Source organism: Doryrhamphus excisus, chromosome 1, assembly GCF_030265055.1.
Source record: "Doryrhamphus excisus isolate RoL2022-K1 chromosome 1, RoL_Dexc_1.0, whole genome shotgun sequence".
NCBI lineage: Eukaryota > Metazoa > Chordata > Actinopteri > Syngnathiformes > Syngnathidae > Doryrhamphus > Doryrhamphus excisus.
Window position 1 is genome coordinate 19797285 of NC_080466.1, and position 18938 is coordinate 19816222.

Sequence of the window (18938 nt, forward strand, 5' to 3'; positions counted from 1 at the left end):
CACTTTTTCCCCTTGGCCCTAGATTTTAGGAAGGGATAAGATGACGGGGAAGGGCCAAGGGGTAGAACTGGGATTCAGCCTATGTCACAAAAGCTGCCCAATCAAATCTTAATGCACATGTTCTTTTCTGTGCATCATTTGGTCCCATGACAAAATTACCTGTCTGAACTCTAAGCGAACTGCACCAAGTATTGCCGAACCACAATACTGTTATATTGTTCATTTTACCAAGATACTAGTTCGGATACTTTCCACACAACAACACATATGCACCTAAATCTGTCAGCTGCATCCTTGTAGTCATTGCTGATAGTGATTCTGCAACAAAGACACAGAAATAATTGCATTACTCTACAGTTTTGACAATGCACAGCACAGATACACACATTAACTAAAGTTAGCTCACCCTTGAAACCACAGAGGGTTCTGTTGAATCGATGTCTGTATCCTACACTGACAGGCCCACTGTTACTTCTGACTTTGCTGCAGCTGGTCGTGGTTGTTGTGGTCCAAGTTCTGGTAGTGGTAGCTGGGGGCTTAAGGTTGGCGCCCTCACAGGAGGAGTAGCCAGAGCTGTCTATGCAGCTCTTACTCTGGTCAGGTCGCACGTATAGTACTGCCTGGCTGGATCCGCGGAACCTCTCTGGGGGCGGCGGTGGAGAGTGAGTGGGAGTTTGATGTGCGGCCGATGAAGCAGAGGTCAGGGAGGTCCGAGTTGTGGGCCTGGGAGTGGTGTAGGACACGGTCCTCATTGTAAGGTCAGTCTGGGTGCTCAGAGAAGGTCTCCTGGCTTTGAGAAAAACATTTTAATAGGGGGTTAGTATCATCATTTATATTTTTAACACTGGGAACTGTAAGGTCAAACATTATTGTCATAGGAAATGGAATTTGAATTGATCTGGTCCAAAGTCAAACTGTGGGAGCCAAGGACTCAAAGGCCCAGTGACTTTTCATTTTTAGTTTTGTTGGCGGGACAAACAGCAAAAGTTGATCATATGACTACACGCAGATAACTGTCATGAATCCGTCATTATTGATCGCTGCAGTTTAGACTGAAAAGCCACACTAGCATGTCCGTCAATACAGTTTTTGTTATTTAATGTTCTATGAAAATCCCATTTTGTTCTGCCATTGGTGGCACTCTTTTATGGATGCATCACAAAATGAAAAGCCAAACAAAAAGCAAAACATATTAGCTAAAGTACCTAAACGTATTAGCTAAATGCTACTAATGCATTCAAGGGACGAGTGCCGCATTCACCTGTGGCAACAGGCGACTCAACGTTCGTGGAGCTAGCATTGCTGTTGGCTCGAGTGGAAGTGCGGGAAGCAGCCTTGCGGGTGCCCGCCTTCTTCTTGAAAACCCTAAAGGAAAACAAAAAAAAAAGCAACCAATAAAATAAAAAATGTGGTACAAGTACTGTTTAGTGTTTGCCCATTCATGGCGGCCCACCACTATTACATGTGGGCCGCCACTAAAGATTTAGGGCTCTTTATTTAAAATATGTATTTGCCGTTATCTGCTCACGACCACATGAGAATGAGGTGAATGAACAACTTGGCGGTCTACTCTGTCCAATATGGCATTGTAATAAGGTTGGGCGACACAAAGTCAAATATGCATACATGTCAGTAATACAACCTTCTATAAGGCATTCTTCCATTTGCCATTTGTCTTACAGTGCCAACCAAAAAATCAACAGCACACCACTTTAACAGCTAAGTTTACCATGCACGTTAATCCAGGCACTACAACATGAATGTTAGTTCCGAAAACTGGGAGCAAAGCATACCGGGGTGCTCTAGCGGCACTGGCTAGAGCTGAGAGAACACAACACCGGGAGATATTAGATGTAGTGACGAATGTCTTATCTTTAAAATCAGCCCATGTCATATATTTTTTTTTAAATCACACGCTATAAGGCACGCCCATGCACATCCACCGCTGCACAAAATCATGAAATAACATGTTATGTGGTTAAATAAGGCTTAAGGCACACCAGCTCGCAACTCACGGCCACACATTAAGCCCCAACCTGTGGGAAACACTGTCACTTAAGATTTTGTAATAGCCGAATTTACTCACTTGACTGGGTTCTCTCGGTACGAAATGTTTGTCACACTACTTGAGTCAGATTCATCATCTGAGTTGTAGTAACCGGTGGACACCAGGCGACAGCTCCTACGAGACATAACTAAGAGAGAGAGACAATTCAACAGTTAGGAAACGTACCACTACCACGGGGTCCGATAGTAACGTAATGACCTGAATATAAAAGGGAAAATTTTGTCCCTCGGCAACAGTCTAACAAAGACACGTCTGTTATTCAGGGTCTAGAAATGTATTTGTGTCGCCAAATTAATTCTCCCCGAGCGAGTCTGAGCTTTTCTTCCTGTCACTGACACATGCTAATGAGCTTCAGAGATCCAGCTGTGACACCCACTGGAAAAAAGTGACTCAAAGGTAAGATTATTAGCTCCACCTTGGATGAGAGTTATTGTTTTGATTGCCTTTTGCTCGTTAGTTAGAAGCAAAAAATGCCACCAATTTCCATGCAATTTGGAATGGCAGGTGAATGGCAAGCAAGAAGTTTGGGACATCTCGTAATTTTCATCATTCAGGTTTGTCGATTAATCTGAAACTTATTGTTTTTGATTAACCGAAATTGGTTGGGCCCTAGACAGACCTTGTCAACCCATTGGAAATTGCAAGACGTCATTCACTCAGTGTAACAGTCTGATTTACGGTATCATCTTACAAAGACTACTAAACTCATCACACATCAACTTAACACTCAAAATGTATACCTAAGAAATATGAACCAATACTAGGGCCCTATGAAATCCATTTTATTTTTTCCCAAACTCCGTTTTTGCCTATTGTTTCTGTTTGATGACTGTTTCTTTTTTATTCTTTAAATGTTATTGCTATTGTACTTATCATCAACATGACCACTGGAGGGACTAAAGATGGAAATTTGCCACTGGCTAAAAACTTACATATTTACATGAAAATGTTGATCAATAAGCACTGCTTCTGTCTTCCTTAAATAAATACTACAATCTACAAAAAGAATGTCTTGACAGATGCTTGGCTAATCTCGGACCACAATAATCCAGCTAATCTAAAGTAGCCCGCTAAGAAACACAAAGAGACCAAAGAGGGGAAAATGGATAAGCCCAACACACAAAGCAACAAATATGCACCAGAGGGACCAAACACATATTACATATTGATTGACACACAAATGATTCCATGTTAGCAGCAACATCATAAACCATATTAAACTGCAACAACATAACTGTGTCAAAGAAGTGAAAAGTGCATTTGATTGTAAAAAGAAAAGACAGCATATGAGTTTTAAACGGCATTCTCTGCAAAGGCCAGCAGGTCAGCACTAGCAGCTGCAAATGAAGTCAGCCATCATAACATTATGACAATTCTTAGAAGAGCATGACACCTAATAATGATCAGGTCTTTGTATGGCGGTAAAAGGACAAGGAAATGACTGTACATGTCAGAAAACAGCGAGAGATTAAGTGAGGAAGGGAAGTTGCGGTGGCCTGTGTGTGTATCTTTGTGTGCATCTAACAGCCAGCGACAGGAAGTCAATGCGATTCACACAATTCATGAATACATAGTGCCATAGCTCCATCAAACCTATCCATCCCTACCACTCTTAGCAGTGATGATTTTATGTCATTCATTTGACAGCAAAATTGCCACATTTAGCCATCCAAATAAACCATATCCCCCATCAACTGATTTGTACATCCTTACAACACGGTGACCAGAGAAAACATAGCAATAACAGTTTTTATCAACTCTTCTGAACTAGCCTCTACAATTTCCTGTTGTCTCTAAATCTGGTGACGTTCCAACCCATGTTGACGACATATTTTCTAAAAAAAAAAACAAGTGACAAATCTACCAACTCTTTCTGATGTTGGTGTGTTTTTTGGTATTTGGGGATTCAACAGTGAAAGCACATACAGTTCTGCGTTTTGGGTCCTCACAGTCGCAGTTTCTACTACATATACTCACCAGAAGTGTGTGCATAATCTGTTATTTGCTGTTCACTTGTGTTAATTTAAATAAGTTCTCAAAAGCCAACATGTGATGGGAGAACTGGTCGAGAGGAGATTCATTCACTTTCTATCGCTTTTCCTCATGAGAGTGGACTGGTGGCCAGTCAATCACAGGGCACATATAGACAAACAACCATTCACACTCACATTCATACCTATGGACAATTTGGAGTCGCCAATTAACCTAGCATGTTTTTGGAATGTGGGAGGAAATCGGAGTACCCGGAGAAAACTCACGCATGCACGGGGAGAACATGCAAACTCCACACAGAGATGGCCGAGGGTGGAATTGAACCCGGGTCTCCTAGCTGTGAGGTCTGTGCGCTAACCACACATCCGCCGTGCAGCCTTCGAGAGGGGATATTAAAGTTATTTTATTTTGATGAAAATATGTCCAATTTGTTTGTACCTCTAAAAGTAATTAAGGTGTTTTTACTCACTTTTTTGGGTTTTGTTTCCTGCAGCATTTACAGCATCACATGCAAATGATATGCAAATGATATGCAAATATGACGCTGCAGTCATCGAGGGACTTCTAAGACAGCCATTTGCTACTTTTCTTATTAAAAAGTTGTCAACAGTGGCAGGAAAGAATGTAAAAACATGAATGGGCCAGCATGGTAGCATCAAACCAGAAGGGATGGCAAACATTTTAATGCTGTGGCTAAGTGGGTGCCTGTGAAATGAGTCATATGGAGCAAATGACTCACTGACTTTATACCCCAAAAATTCTTCTGTTTGTATGAATGTAGACCATATCATTATTCATGCATTATTATAGTATAGTGTAACACAGTATAATGTGATATATTTTTACTATGTGGTTAACAGAGGAATATTAAATACAGGAAATATTTTAAATATTTTAAGAATTTTTCTGTGAGGAAAAACAGCGCCTCTTTTAAAAATAACGTTAGCTAAGCTATGACGTCACTCGATAGCGGCTTCGTAAAGGAAGAAAAGATAACGTGAACAGTTTGCAACAAGTCATGTCATATTTTCGCACTACAGAGTCTACAACATTCATTACATATCTCCATATTCATCTGACAAACTGTTCATGACTTTGGATAATAGTAGCGTGTTATCCAGCTAGCTAAAACAACAGCAAATAAACGGCCACGACCAAAAAAACTAGATAAGTAGAGTGCGGTCAAGAGCCGTTTGACAATTTAGCAATTTAATAAACAAAACGAGAAGCAGGAGATCAGTAACTTACCTCAATAGGCGATGCGGTCTGTCTGAAGTTATGGATGAGACTTCAAAATTTGACAGCAACCAGATAAGATAAGGTAGAAGACACGACAACTATTTCCGGAAGAAGATTCCAAAATATATTTTTTTTAAAACGCAGCAGGGCTTCTCGAGTATACTATGTCAAACCCTACACTGCTTATTTAAGACCTACCTTCTCGTTAGGTGATGTTTTACAACTTCAGCGTTTTATACAATCGTACCGCGTAGTTAAACGTGTTCGACGTTATAGATGTAAGAAACAGCTTCCAGTCTTTGACAGCCATGATGGAAACTTGACGACAACCGCTGCCTGACAATAACAAAACACAGGGCGCCCCCTGATGGTGGTTTGCTATTATTGCAAACGAGGCAGCTGTAATTAAAGCTTATTGACACACGTGGGCGCCATCTGCCTGCGATTAAACAGCGTCTTAAGCAACTTTATTTGGAAAAATAACACATTGTTTTCAAAATAAATTAACATATTTTTCTGGCTGTTAACAATTTCGTATATTAAATAGATAGCAATTATTTGTTAAATTAGTGACTTACTATAATTTTTATAGCAGTGGCTATATTTTTTGTGACTGCCAAATTAGTAAAAATGTCCAGAATACAACACTCACAGGGTTATTCTTACAGTGAAAATTATATACAAAAAAAAGAGGGAGAATAAACAACGCACCACAACACTCCCAATTCCAAATATTGTTTGAGGCAACCTCCCAAAATAACCCTCAAAGGAAAACTGCACCTTTTTTTTCATCATCCACAATCCTTATGTGAGACATCAACACACAGCTTTCTCTTTTTGTGCATTATGAAGATATAAAAACAGATAAAAAGAAAAATAGCTCATAACAACATGTAACAGAATCCGCCTATGCCGCCTAAAAAGACCTCCAAAAATTAAATCAAGGTTTTACGGTTTTCTATACATGCTGTGACCATGCAGTAAACAGTCACATTCATTATTATATGCATATATTATTTAGCATATTTTGGCCATTTTAAGCATTGCCAGAGCTTCCTTCCTGGGCGCACTGATTTCACAAAGCAACATAGAAACAAGCACCTACACCTAGCATAAAATTTTCAAACTCAGAAACAACAACAGCAGCAGTGATGCTATGATGCTATCAAATATGTAGCCTTTTTTTTTGTTGTAGTAGGCTGAGGTGAAGCTAGTCACCCTAACCGGCTAGTAGCTAGCCAGTGTGTTCTGGCTACGCATCAATGCACCAGTAACATAGGTGGATTGGTGCAACAATGCAATTAATAATAATAACAATGTTGCGTGGTTATATGCATACCACATTATATGTAAATGAGGGCTTTTAAAGAAGGCTTTATAGGCGGAATAAGTGGTTCGCATAAATGCAGTAATGAGGTGTCTATTTTTATCTGTTTTATATCTTTAGAACATACAGAAAAGAGACATATGTGTTCAAGAATTATGGATGATGGGCAAAATTTCACAAAAAGTGCAGTTTTCCTTTAAGTGTGCTTATCATTAGGGAGACAAACACCAAGCAGAGGAAGGTGCGACAGTGACAATTTCCCGCTTTTCCAAAAAGGGAGGAAAAAAGCTCAGAAATGTGGCTGGTATGTCCGGATTGTTGCATATTTGATAAATAATTCCATAAGGTCAGGAGACTATCAGCAACACAACCATCGCAAAGCTAATGTGTGTGTGTTGTGCCTATACAGTATGTGTGTTTACGCCTGTTGAAGCCATTGTCTCAGAGTCTGTTATCGTTATGCAGCAGTTTCCTCTGGCTGGCCTGAGCGAGCAGGAGACAGAGCAAAAGGACTACCCTCAATCATCAGCCGCTCAACAATGAAAAGTCTGCACAGTTGACAAGCCCATCACTCCCGAGGCCACTTTGAATGCTTTTATGCACTCTTTCATGTGTGGCATTTCCTTCGCTCTTTTGCACATACAGTGCACGCATGCACACACGCTACCACTCCCACCCCGCTTATCTACGACGCGGCCGGCCCAGACACAACCACGGTACGTAAACAAACAGACTCAGTGTCTTTAACACACTCACTCAGACTGTCCCATTTCTGAGACAGAGTTGGAATGTACTCAAAAATGGCGGGAGTGAATGTGTTTGCAAAGAAAGTAGCAAAATAATATTGCACGATAGCAAAGGAGATGACCCAGATAGCAAGGTAACATTAAAACGACATATTGATTGTTGATAATTTTTCATCGGATCATCATAATGGTTGACATTGAATCTATTAAAATTATCATTGAAATATCATTCAAACTTTCTACCATTCATTTTCTACCACTGGGTATGCTGGAGCCTATCCCAGCTGTCTTCGGGCGAGCAGCGGGGTACACCCTGGACTGGTGGCCAGCCAATCACAGGGCACACATAGACAAACAACCATTCACACTCACATTCATACCTATGGACAATTTGGAGTCGCTAATTAACCTAGCATCTTTTTGTAATGTGGGAGGAGAAACCCCACGCATGCACGGGGACAACATGCAAACTCCACACAGAGATGGCCACGAGTGGAATTGAACTCGGGTCTCCTAGCTGTGAGGCCTGCACGCTAACCACTTTTTACACTGTGCAGCCACCAATTGAAATTGTGTTGACCTCATTCATTCATTTTCTACTGCTTCTTCCTCACAAGGGTCGCGGGGGGGGGGGGGGGGGGGGGGGCTAGAGCCTATCCCAGCTGTCTTCGGACGAGTAGCAGGGAACACCCTGGACTGGTGGCCAGTCAATCACAGGGCACATATAGACAAACAACCATTCACACTCACATTCATACCTATGGACAATGGTTATGAAATCAATGTCACATACAGTAAATCAATACTGAAGTCCTACATTGATTACAGTAAACCTCGGATATATCGGACTCAGATATATCGGAAATTTGCTCACAACGGACAGATAAAAAAGAACCAATTTTTCTGTAATGCATTTCCAATAAAAATTCATTGCATATATCGGATTTTTTTATAACGGATTTGGCCTATTTCGGACAAAATCTCCAGTCCCGTTCCAATGCATTTCCATTAAATTTCCCTCGCATATATCGGATGGCCGCATCGTGGCGCTCCGATTCGGCGAATCGTGACAGGCCGCTATACGACATCATTTGCAGCGTTTGCAGCGTTGCCTGCGCGTCCAGGTACATTGGAAACATAGTCAAGGAAGTGCCTTTTTATAACGGATAAAATCCGATTTACGCATATACCGGATATAAATCCGATATATGCGTAAAACGGACATTTTCCGGTATACGCATATAACGGATTTCGCTTATATCGGACAAAACCAGTGGGAACAATTGAATCCGATATATCCGAGGTTTACTGTATATGCTCTAATGTCGAAATTTCAACATAGATTGTTTCAATGTCATTAGGTTATCTGGGAACCTAAAAAAAAACAATTCATTCATTCATTCATTTTCTACCACTTATCCTCACAAGGGTCATGGGGGTGCTGGAGCCTATCCCAGCTGTCTTTGGGCGAGAGGCGGGGTACACCCTGGACTGGTCGCCAGCAAATACAAAACAACCAAACAACCCAGAAAACATTAATCACACACTAACCCAAAAACTAACACACTTGTAATTAAAGAAATTAAATGACTAACAATGACTAAATACTAAATACTGCATGAAAATAAACAAAGAAACTCAGACAAAATAAAAACAATGAAGCAATAAACAACCAAACAACAACACCATCTAAGCGCAAAACTCACAAGTGACACACAACTGACTAATAATGACCGAATGGTACAATTTAGACTTATTACAACCTGTGACTAATTACTGAGGTAGTTAAAATTGACTAGTAAGGACATACTAGGACATACTAGTTAGCATCACAGTATCTGAGTGATGCTTGCTTTGCCCTGCTTCTTCTAGGTCACGTTGACTAAATATTTCATGGCGTATGTCCGTTGAGAAGCTTAAATTTAGATGCTTAAACCTGGGACGGCATCCGTCTACAATTATCACCTGAGAGTTTACAATGCAACCATGCATGCAGAAACATGCAAATACCTCCACGGGTGATTTCATTTTGAATGAGAATAGAAGTCAAATGTTGTCATCGTTATTACCACATGGGAGCCTCCCAGGGGTTTCCCCTAATGAAGAACTCCCAGTCGCTTGTTGATAGGGTTGCTATGGTAACAGACTTTTTTTTTTTTTTCAGAAAGAAAGTGCAGCAACATTGAGAAAAAGCCTTGAGGGGGGTCATTTCCAGTCTTGAGTCTGTTTTTTTTCCTGCATGGAAGATGACTAAGTGTGACCCCTGTATGCTTTGGAATGTACATAAACAGGAACTCGTCACAGCGGCTGCCAAATATCTACAAAATATTCATTTAAAAAAAAAGGTCAGTTCTATTCTATTAATAATTAACCTTCCATTGATGTTTTCTTTTCTCTTGTATATTAAATAAAATGATTTTTGAATCTTTATTTGTCTTTAAACCCAAAATTAACTAAAAAAAAATGTATTTGTGTGTGGGTTTTTTTTTCAAAAGAGGAGCAGGCAAATGGCCAAAAAGCTTGTCACACAATCTGGGTCACCAGCAGAGTTGAACTAACCGACAGCAACAGCACGACACGCGTCTTAATCTGCTGAGCCCCGTGTGGTCAATCCTAAATTCTCTGGGGCCCCATGTGACACCAGCAGCAGCAGCAGCACACCAGATTTAATCCCGTCTCGGTCCAGCGAGACTGCGGTGATGTCATGGCAGTGATTCAGAGAGAGTGAGTCGGGTGGAGAGTGAGAGAATTATGGCAAAGGGATGTGCAACAGGTCAGAAAAACATTATTTTAAACAACAATACAGTATGTAGTGACTTTAACTAGAAATAACATCCCCCATGCCGTAATGACCAGGAAGTACTTATATACAGTACAGTAAAGTCTCGTTATATCGATATCGGTTATATCGAAGTACTGCTTATTACGATACTATTTTCATTTCCCGGCAAATTTCTAGTCTTTTATGATATAATTAGTTCCGTTAGTACGATACCGGGTTATTATGATAATCCGGTTACTACGATGCCCTTTTCATCTCCCGCCAGCCAATTTGGTCTGCTTATATCGATACAAAAGCAGCTTAAATCAATCTTTGCTTAAGGATTTCAATACCAAAAAAGAACACGGCGAACGGCTGCTTCCAGTCAACTTTATTTTTCACACTTCCACCACCAGAGCGCAGCACACACACCGATTCCCCTGGTTCACAGGTCATGCTCAACCCGCCCCACATAGCTGGCCAAACACATGCCTGCAACAGAAGAACCAACTGACATAGCATACACACCTATTCCAACGAAGACACAAGCGTACAAATACATGTATTTAATTGTGTTGTATTCAGATATCTTTTTATTCTATACACACGAGAGAAACCACAAACGCAGTTGGTTCTTCTTTTGCAGGCATGTGTTTGGCCAGCTATGTGGGGCGGGTTGAGCATGACCTGTGAACCAGGAAGTGCGGGAATCGGTGTGTGTGCTGCGCTCTGGTGGTGGAAGTGTGAAAAATAAAGTTGACTGGAAGCAGCCATTCGCCGTGTTCTATTTTGGTATTGAAATCCTTAAGCAAAGATTGATTTAAGCTGTCGAGTGCATTATTGCCCACTTTTAATGCAGTTGGGCGCAGGATCGGATATATCGACAGTCCGGTTATATCGATATTTTTTCCGACTCCCGACAATATCGATATAACGAGACTTCACTGTATTTGGTGGACCAGCCTATTGCTGTGTTGTGTGCAACCTTTGGTGTTACTGCAGTTCTTGTACAGGTATATACAGATCAAACCCTCACCAACTAATTCATGAATGAATGAATGAGGAAACAAACTAGTCACTTACTGACTGACTGATTACCAATGTTCCGTGTACATGTGACAAATAGTCCCTAAAAGTAAGACAGACATTATAAATGACAGTTTCTCCATAGTCAATAATTAACCGAAACCTGCCTGCAGTCTCACCATGGGGGGAATTCTTTGTCGCTGACATCACAAGTACTGGACGACGGGGCTGAGGGTTTCAGGCGGTAGGCCGAAAGAGTCCTTAAATGGAGAGCGGCTTTGGTTTCCTGCAGGTCGGCCATACTGAAGCAACTCCGCTTCCGTTTCCTGATATTGTCTCAAGGATGAGTCGGCCTGGAAGGTGAACGATGCAGTGTTACATATTAGAACACAATCAAACTCCTTGGAACACTAGCTTGTTTTGTGACTTGCTGTGTGAATATTATGAATATTATATTCTATTACAGTGGTTGAATTAAAGTAGATAAGAAAATGAATGAATGAATGAAAACCTACTTAACCTTAAAGGGGATCTTTTAGGCCTTTTCCACTTTTCTGACCTATAAATGTAGTGAGACTTCCTTATATGGGCATGCCTGGGTACAAGATGTAGGCCTGCCCCACTCCCCACTCTGCTGCAGTGTTTTGTCTTGGGAGTGTGACCAATCACAGCAGAGAAATAAATTAAAACAGTTTTAGAAATCCAAGGAAATACAGTCGACGCTTCGTTTTTTGCCCGTTTTTTTGTCCGTATTTTGCCCGTTTTTTGACGTCTGTGGCTTTCAGTAATTTTCCTTTTTTCAAGGTGTTTAAAAAACACTTTTCTGGTCCAGGAGGTGGACAAAACCCACCACACATTCATCAGGTGTCCCGGCAGGACCTTAAGAAGGAAAAAAATAACACTCTTTTGACGCTTGCTTGTTTTTCAGGTTCACTTTTTCTCCTTATTTGAGGTGTTTAAAAGTGACACCAAGATGACAATAATAATAATTATTATTGTTATATTTACTCTATATACTATTTTTACAGCATCAAATGAATATATAAATAAGAAAATAAAATAATCATCCACAATATTTTTACAAGTATTTTTGCTTTTAAGAAAAGCCTATAAAAACATCTGACCTCAAGTATGTCATAAGAGTTGCTGTCATGTCTTTAAATTGACCAATTTGATGGATTTATTCATTCATTCATTCATTTTCTACCACTTTTCCTCACCAGCCAATCACAGGGCACATATAGACATATATTCATACCAATGGACAATTTGGAGTCGCCAATTAACCTAGCATGTTTTTGGAATATGGGAGCTGTGAGGTCTGCGCGCTAACCACATGACCACCGTGCAGCCCCTTGATGGATTAAATGAATTTTATTTGAGCATAAAAGTCATCAGCATCTCAATTCACAAATGATACATTGTTTTCTGATTTTATATATTTTCTGAATGTATATTGAATTTGAGCTTTCTGATTATATTATGATATACTATTACTGTGATAGACTGTACTGTAAAGTATGTATAGTATATACATTTCAAAGGACAAACATTTTCAAATAAATAAAAATAATTCTAAAAAATAAAATGTAATAAAATAATTTATATATTACATATATTACATATAATTTATATGTATAAAATACAGCTATTAAAAATAAAAACTCACAATAATAATAAATAATACTAATGAAAAAAGTAGATTTTCTTTTACTTTAACTGTCCTTTCAGTATTTTTTGTCATTTCAGATGTTGCTGTTTGTTGTGTCTGTGCGGCTGCAGCCATGTGACTCACTGCAGAGAGCAAAAAGCCGTCTGCCTGTGTAACGACGGGACACGCCCACATCAACAGCGGTGAAAACACAATAGGGTTTTCTTAGAGAGGAAAAAATTAGTCGTGCAGGTCAGACAATATGAAGTGTGATATGATGAGTTGTGTGTTGTACTGTTTGTACATGCAGTTCTGTATTTACCGTACATTCTCACCTGAGTTTGGATCCACACCACAAGTTTTCAGCCCAATTGCACTAATGTCTACCCATGAGCTCATGTCTGGAGCCCCACCCTGCAGGTCCCGTCTGGAACGAGATAAAACAGCAATAAAAAATCATTATGGCAATACAGTAAGACTATTGTAAATTCCCCCAAACTCCCTTCATAAGAACAGTTTTTTGTATTATTTTTCACCAGGATCCACCCACAGAGACCATCAATGGAGCCATTGAACACACACCCTGCTGACTGGAGGGAGTGTGTGAGTGTGTGTGAGGGTTACCAGAAGAAATCCCTCAAGTTGACGAGCGTGAAGCGGACGTCAAACATCGATGTTTGCTCGGGTCGTGACCCCTATGAGACCTGAATGCAGTGGGTACTGAAGGTCAATGAAAAACTGGTGCAATTTGTTCATATTTTTGAAACAATGTTCTAATAAACAGCCTAATAACTGTCATACAAATGTGACAGGAAGTTAATAGTCAAGCTTAACCTTAACTTTAATTAGAAGTGATAATGAATGACCATGTTGAGGGCTGCTTTCAATAGTTGTGTGTGATTAACATAAAAAAAAATCACAAAAAGCCAAATAAAAAGCGGATACAAAAATTAAGCACTGCTATTGCATTGAGATTGATTATTTTTATTTTGTATTTTTTTAATTTATTGTTTTAATTAACCTTATTATTGATCCTACAAGTTTAAAAATAGGCTAACCACTGTTACTAAACAATTAAAAAACAGCAAAAAAAAAGACAGAATTCAAATTCTGACATTATTTGTGACTGAAGAGGTATATTTTCCTCAAAATATGCAGTTTTGGATGACTCAATCTCAAAAAAACACGGTTTTCCTTCCTTCTCTGTTTTGATCGCTGAAATATCGCAGACGTGGTTCCAGAGAGAGTCGAGCTAACTTGGAAAGAACCAAGTGGTCTGTCATCACTTCATATCAGCCTCATCTGTGCTGTCTTTCACTTCCTATTTATTTGTGCCAAGTGTGTGTGTGTGTGTGTGTGCACCACCAGCTGTCTGTGTTTTGATTTTCACTTGTTGCTCCGTGTTTGGCTGTTACCTGAACTGTAGCTAACACCGGTTACGACTACGTCTCAGTGGCACACCAAAACAGCAATGTAAGGCAATAACAATTAGGCCATTGAGAGACACGGGGTGCTTAAATACACACACATACACAGCTGGAAACCACGTCTGCAGTGTAAGAGAATCATAGCTCCCATAGAAAATCATAAAAATAGAAATAATCTGCTCCAGAGTCCTTTTCATTAATCAACTTTGCCTAAATATGTTATGGATTGTAATGGTAATGGTAATGGTTAAAAAAAAAAATCCTACCCCTCCATCTGGTACTTTTACAATCAGTAATTGTTACATTTGTTCACTTCCTGCTTTCCATAATACAGTTTAAGTTTTTTGGGTTTTTTTTTTGTTTTTTTTGTCCCGTACCAAAGTACGAGGTGATATGACCATCCAATGCCATAATGTGTACCATAGTAAGTGTCAATATAGTGATATATATAGCACATCATGACTGGTTCAAGACTCTTCATCCTTGTATTTAGCAAACATCAACTGCTTGTTTTGTTTCTATTGGATTGGTTGTAATTGTGTTCCACATTGTTCGATTTTTGAAAGCTAATGATAAATTTGCAAAAATTACATTTTTACTTCATGGCACCAGCTTCCAAATGCTACTCAAGTTAGATCGTCGACTTGGTTCAGCACATTTTTCATCAAAATAGTAGCCATGCCCAAACATTGTGGTGCTGCTGGATGTTCACAGTATCCGAGTGATAATATATGTTTTTTTTTTTCCCCAAAACAAGATGACGACCTTCTGGGAGGCGATACAGATGTATCAGGGCACGGACAAACAGACTAAAAAACTTTCCTCGAGCCATCATCTCCCTCAACAAGACCATGTAACCAAGGCAACCAATCGTCCTCTACAATGTAGACCCTTTGTTATTTATTATTATTTATTCTTATCATTTCTAATTTCTATATTTTGTACTGTCATACTGTCTTGCACTGAAAATTGAGCTGCTGCAATTTCATTCTACTACTATATGTAAAATGACAATAAGGGGCATTCTGATTCTGATTTAAGACAACAATAGATTCCTCGAAATGAGTCATTTCAATGACTGCTCCGAAGGAACAACTTGACAAGAAGCATGAAAATACAGTATAAATGTACTTTGAAAAAGAATGCTATTCTGCCGTTACACAGGGGGGAAAAAGAAGACAACAAAGACCCGCCACTGCGTCAAAGTTGGCACAAAATAGTAAGTCATCCTAGCATGAGCATCCCTAGTATGTAAGTTCATCCCATCACCATCATACACTATCAGAGGTGGCAGGACAAAAAAAACTCAAAAGAACAACTTGACTGACACACCAAACTTCTAATTTTATCCAAACACATTGTCACTTTAGCCATATTGTACTGAGCAGCCAGAACAGAGACCACATTTAACATTCCCAGTTCTATGGTTATCGTTACGTTTGTCCTCTTCACCACCACCGGTACCGTTTCTACACAAGATACACACAAAAATCCAAAGAAAAAGTAAAACCCACTTGTGGAATGAATCATTGAGCCGATTATATTTCGACTTTCCTACATCCCACTAAGTACCATTTCTGGTTGAGGTTATATCGGTTGGATTTTTTTTATGACATTTGAATGAAAACAGCTCAATGCTAAGTGGGACTTTTCCAAGAAGTGTCAGATTATGATTTTTAATACTGTGCTAAGTGAGCAATGATGGATGCATGGATGGAGTACAGTATGTAAATCAAGGATTAGGTAAGTGAAGGATTTTCCAGACGGGAGAGTAATCTAGACGTGTCGATATTCAGCCTCTACAGGGGTAAAAAAAAAAAAAAAAACAAGGGCAAGGAGATTATCCTGGTAGTGATTGCGTAATGCGAGTGAGTGTGTGTGATATGGTGAGCAGACGGTACAATTAGTCACTCGCTCTGATGCCTTTCAGCTGACTGCTGACACGTCACATTAGACGTGCAGATTCACAACAGTACACTCAGACGTCAAACTTCAATGATGAATTCCTAAATACAGTGGAACCTTAAAGGTATTCATTCATTTTCGAAGCTATAGCTCATATTAAGTCATTTTCTCATTTTATAATGCACATTAAAAGGGAAAGGGTTGTGAATGATGGGCAAAATTTCCCATTTAAAGGCATACCCTTAAAAATAGATGTCAGTGACAGACTCACCTGTCATGGAATAAAATAAAATAAAATAAAATAAAATAAAATAAAATAAAATAAAATAAAATAAAATAAAATAAAATAAAATAAAATAAAATAAAATAAAATAAAATAAAATAAAATAAAATAAAATAAAATAAAATAAAATTAAATTAAATTAAATTAAATTAAATTAAATTAAATTAAATTAAATTAAATTAAATTAAATTAATAATACAGTCATCCCTTGCTACAATGGACAGTCATTCATTTATTTTCTACCGCTGGAGCCTATCCCAGCTGTCTTCAGGCGAGAGGCGGGGTACACCCTGGACTGGTGGCCAGCCAATCAATAGGAAACTGGTGGCCGATGCAAAACAATAGTGCCACATTTAATTATTCATTCATTCATTTTGTACCGCTTATCCTCACAAGGGTTGCAGGGGGGCTGGAGCCTATCCCAGCTATCTGGGTACACCCTGGACTGGTGGCCAGCCAATCACAGGGCACATATAGACAAACAACCATTCACACTCACATTCATACCTATGGACAATTTGGAGTCGCCAATTAACCTAGCATCTTTTTGGAATGTGGGAGGAAACCGGAGTACCCGGAGAAAACCCACACATGCACGGGGAGAACATGCAAACCCCACACAGAGAGAGGGTGGAATCGAACTCGGGTCTCCTAGCTGTGTGGCCTGCACGCTAACCACTCGTCCTCTGTGCAGCCTAAAGGTGTTCATTGGACACCAAATTTACTGTATCATTCTGCGGGAGAGTTTACATTTTGCACAGGTTGATCTTAAGGAGGTTTGAAGTAGTTGAAATAACAATTCCCAAAATTTTGCCTTTTACAGGCTAAGGAACAGCCTTTAACTTTAATAGTTGACGTCACGGCCCCATTTCTTATTTATACTATTTGACGCTCTGCTTTAAAGCTCCTTAAGATCAAACAGTGCAAGATGTACATTCCTGGTCTTAAAATTTTGATCAGCACTGTATTGTATGTACAGCTGCTCTGTGGATCTACCCATAGGAAGACCAGGATTGCTATTATTATGGGATTTAGAAGATTAACACACACCTGCCTGGCGGGATAGTAAAGAGCTATGTTAGCGTGCCGTGCCTGTGTGATGTGTGTTTATGTGTTTTATGTACTTGAAAGAAGGATGAGGGAGCAACAAAAAGGCAACCACATGACTTCCAGCTTCCTCTATTCCTCTATTGATCCGTGACTTCAGATGGTCTGAAGAGACCATCAACGTCTTTGGTATTGTGTGTTTCGAGAGGAAATGGCCTCATGTAAACAGGAAGCAGTGATGGACAGTGGATGTGACAGCAGGAGGGATGGAAGTCCATATACAACATCAAAAACACACATAATCATCATCATTGAGTACACTGGAACTTGAACAAATAAAGAGTACAGAGGAAAAATAATGCCCAAATAAGGAAGTGAGAGTGGAATATCAAGACTCTCCTTTGTTTGTTTCAAAACTTTAAGACATGGTCTTGAAATAACTCAGATTTTGGGTTTGACACGGGTGTTTTTTTTTTATTCCCTTCCCTGACGTACTTCAACATCTCAGTATAGACTTTTCCTAAACCACAACTGTGCATATTTACACAAAAAACAACCAAAACTTCCCCAGATGGCCATTTTGGGAAAGTGTATTTCCTGTCAGCGTGTGTGTGAAGTCTATTTGGATTGGCTTTGCGTCTGTGTGTACACACTGAGTACGTGTGTTTTCATCATTCACACCGACTTGAATCTGGGGAGGGAGTGTTTGCACTTGTGTCTAGTTCCTATCCTAAAGGATAGTCCGGCTCAAACCAGAATACCCCCATTTCAAATTATTGTTTGAATGTTTGAATCCCCACCCTCGGACATCTCTGTGTGGAGTTTGCATGTTCTCCCCGTGCATGTGTGGGTTTTATCCGGGTATTCCGGTTTCCTCCCACATTCCAAAAACATGCTAGGTTAATTGGCGACTCCAAATTGTCCATAGGTATGAATGTGAGTGTGAATGGTTGTTTGTCTATATGTGCCCTGTGATTGGCTGGTGACCAGTCCAGGGTGTTCTGGGATAGGCTCCAGCACCCCTGTAACCCTCGTGAGGATAAGCGGTAGAAAATGAATGAATTAATGGGGTGTAGCTCAGTAGTCAGCATTTAACTCTGGGTGCCCCCTTCTAAATAGTGTGTAGCTCATTTTGAACCCCAAAATTATATTCTTATCGAGAAGTGTTCAAGTCTACAAAGACGTTTTGTACAGTAAATCCCAGATTGCTATGTGGGGGTGCAAGTCAGCGGAAGAACGTCTGACTGCAGATCAAGAGGTCCCCAGTTCAACTCTGGGTGCCCCCTTACAAAGTTTTTTCTAAATTCAATTTCTTTTGAAAGACCTGAGAATACCCCAAAAATATATTCTTATAGCATACTAATCAGGTCTCCCAATGTGATGTTTACAATAAATCGCTGCAGTTGCTGTGGGAGTGTAGCTCAGTAATAGAGACAGCAGATTGACAGCAGATCAAGCGGTCCCCA

General features: G+C 39.7%; 1 protein-coding gene across 8 annotated transcripts in view; it reads right to left on the minus strand.

Moving 5' to 3' along the window:
* The window catches only part of LOC131132802 (uncharacterized), a 31433-nt gene that overhangs the window by 6989 nt on the left and 5506 nt on the right, over positions 1 to 18938 (minus strand). For 2 of the 8 annotated variants that reach the window (XM_058078764.1, XM_058078771.1), the window contains 7 exons: positions 13146 to 13237; positions 11339 to 11512; positions 11217 to 11262; positions 2087 to 2195; positions 1262 to 1365; positions 407 to 790; positions 274 to 318 (listed from right to left, as the gene is read on the minus strand). In XM_058078764.1, coding sequence (XP_057934747.1) covers positions 274 to 318; positions 407 to 790; positions 1262 to 1365; positions 2087 to 2195; positions 11217 to 11262; positions 11339 to 11341 — 691 coding nt within the window. In that variant the 5' untranslated portion in view covers positions 11342 to 11512; positions 13146 to 13237. Of the gene's footprint in view, positions 1 to 273; positions 319 to 406; positions 791 to 1261; positions 1366 to 2086; positions 2196 to 5308; positions 5647 to 11216; positions 11263 to 11338; positions 11513 to 13145; positions 13238 to 18938 lie in introns of those variants that run through there. The other 6 variants (XM_058078781.1, XM_058078799.1, XM_058078809.1 and 3 more) reach the window with 6 other exon arrangements.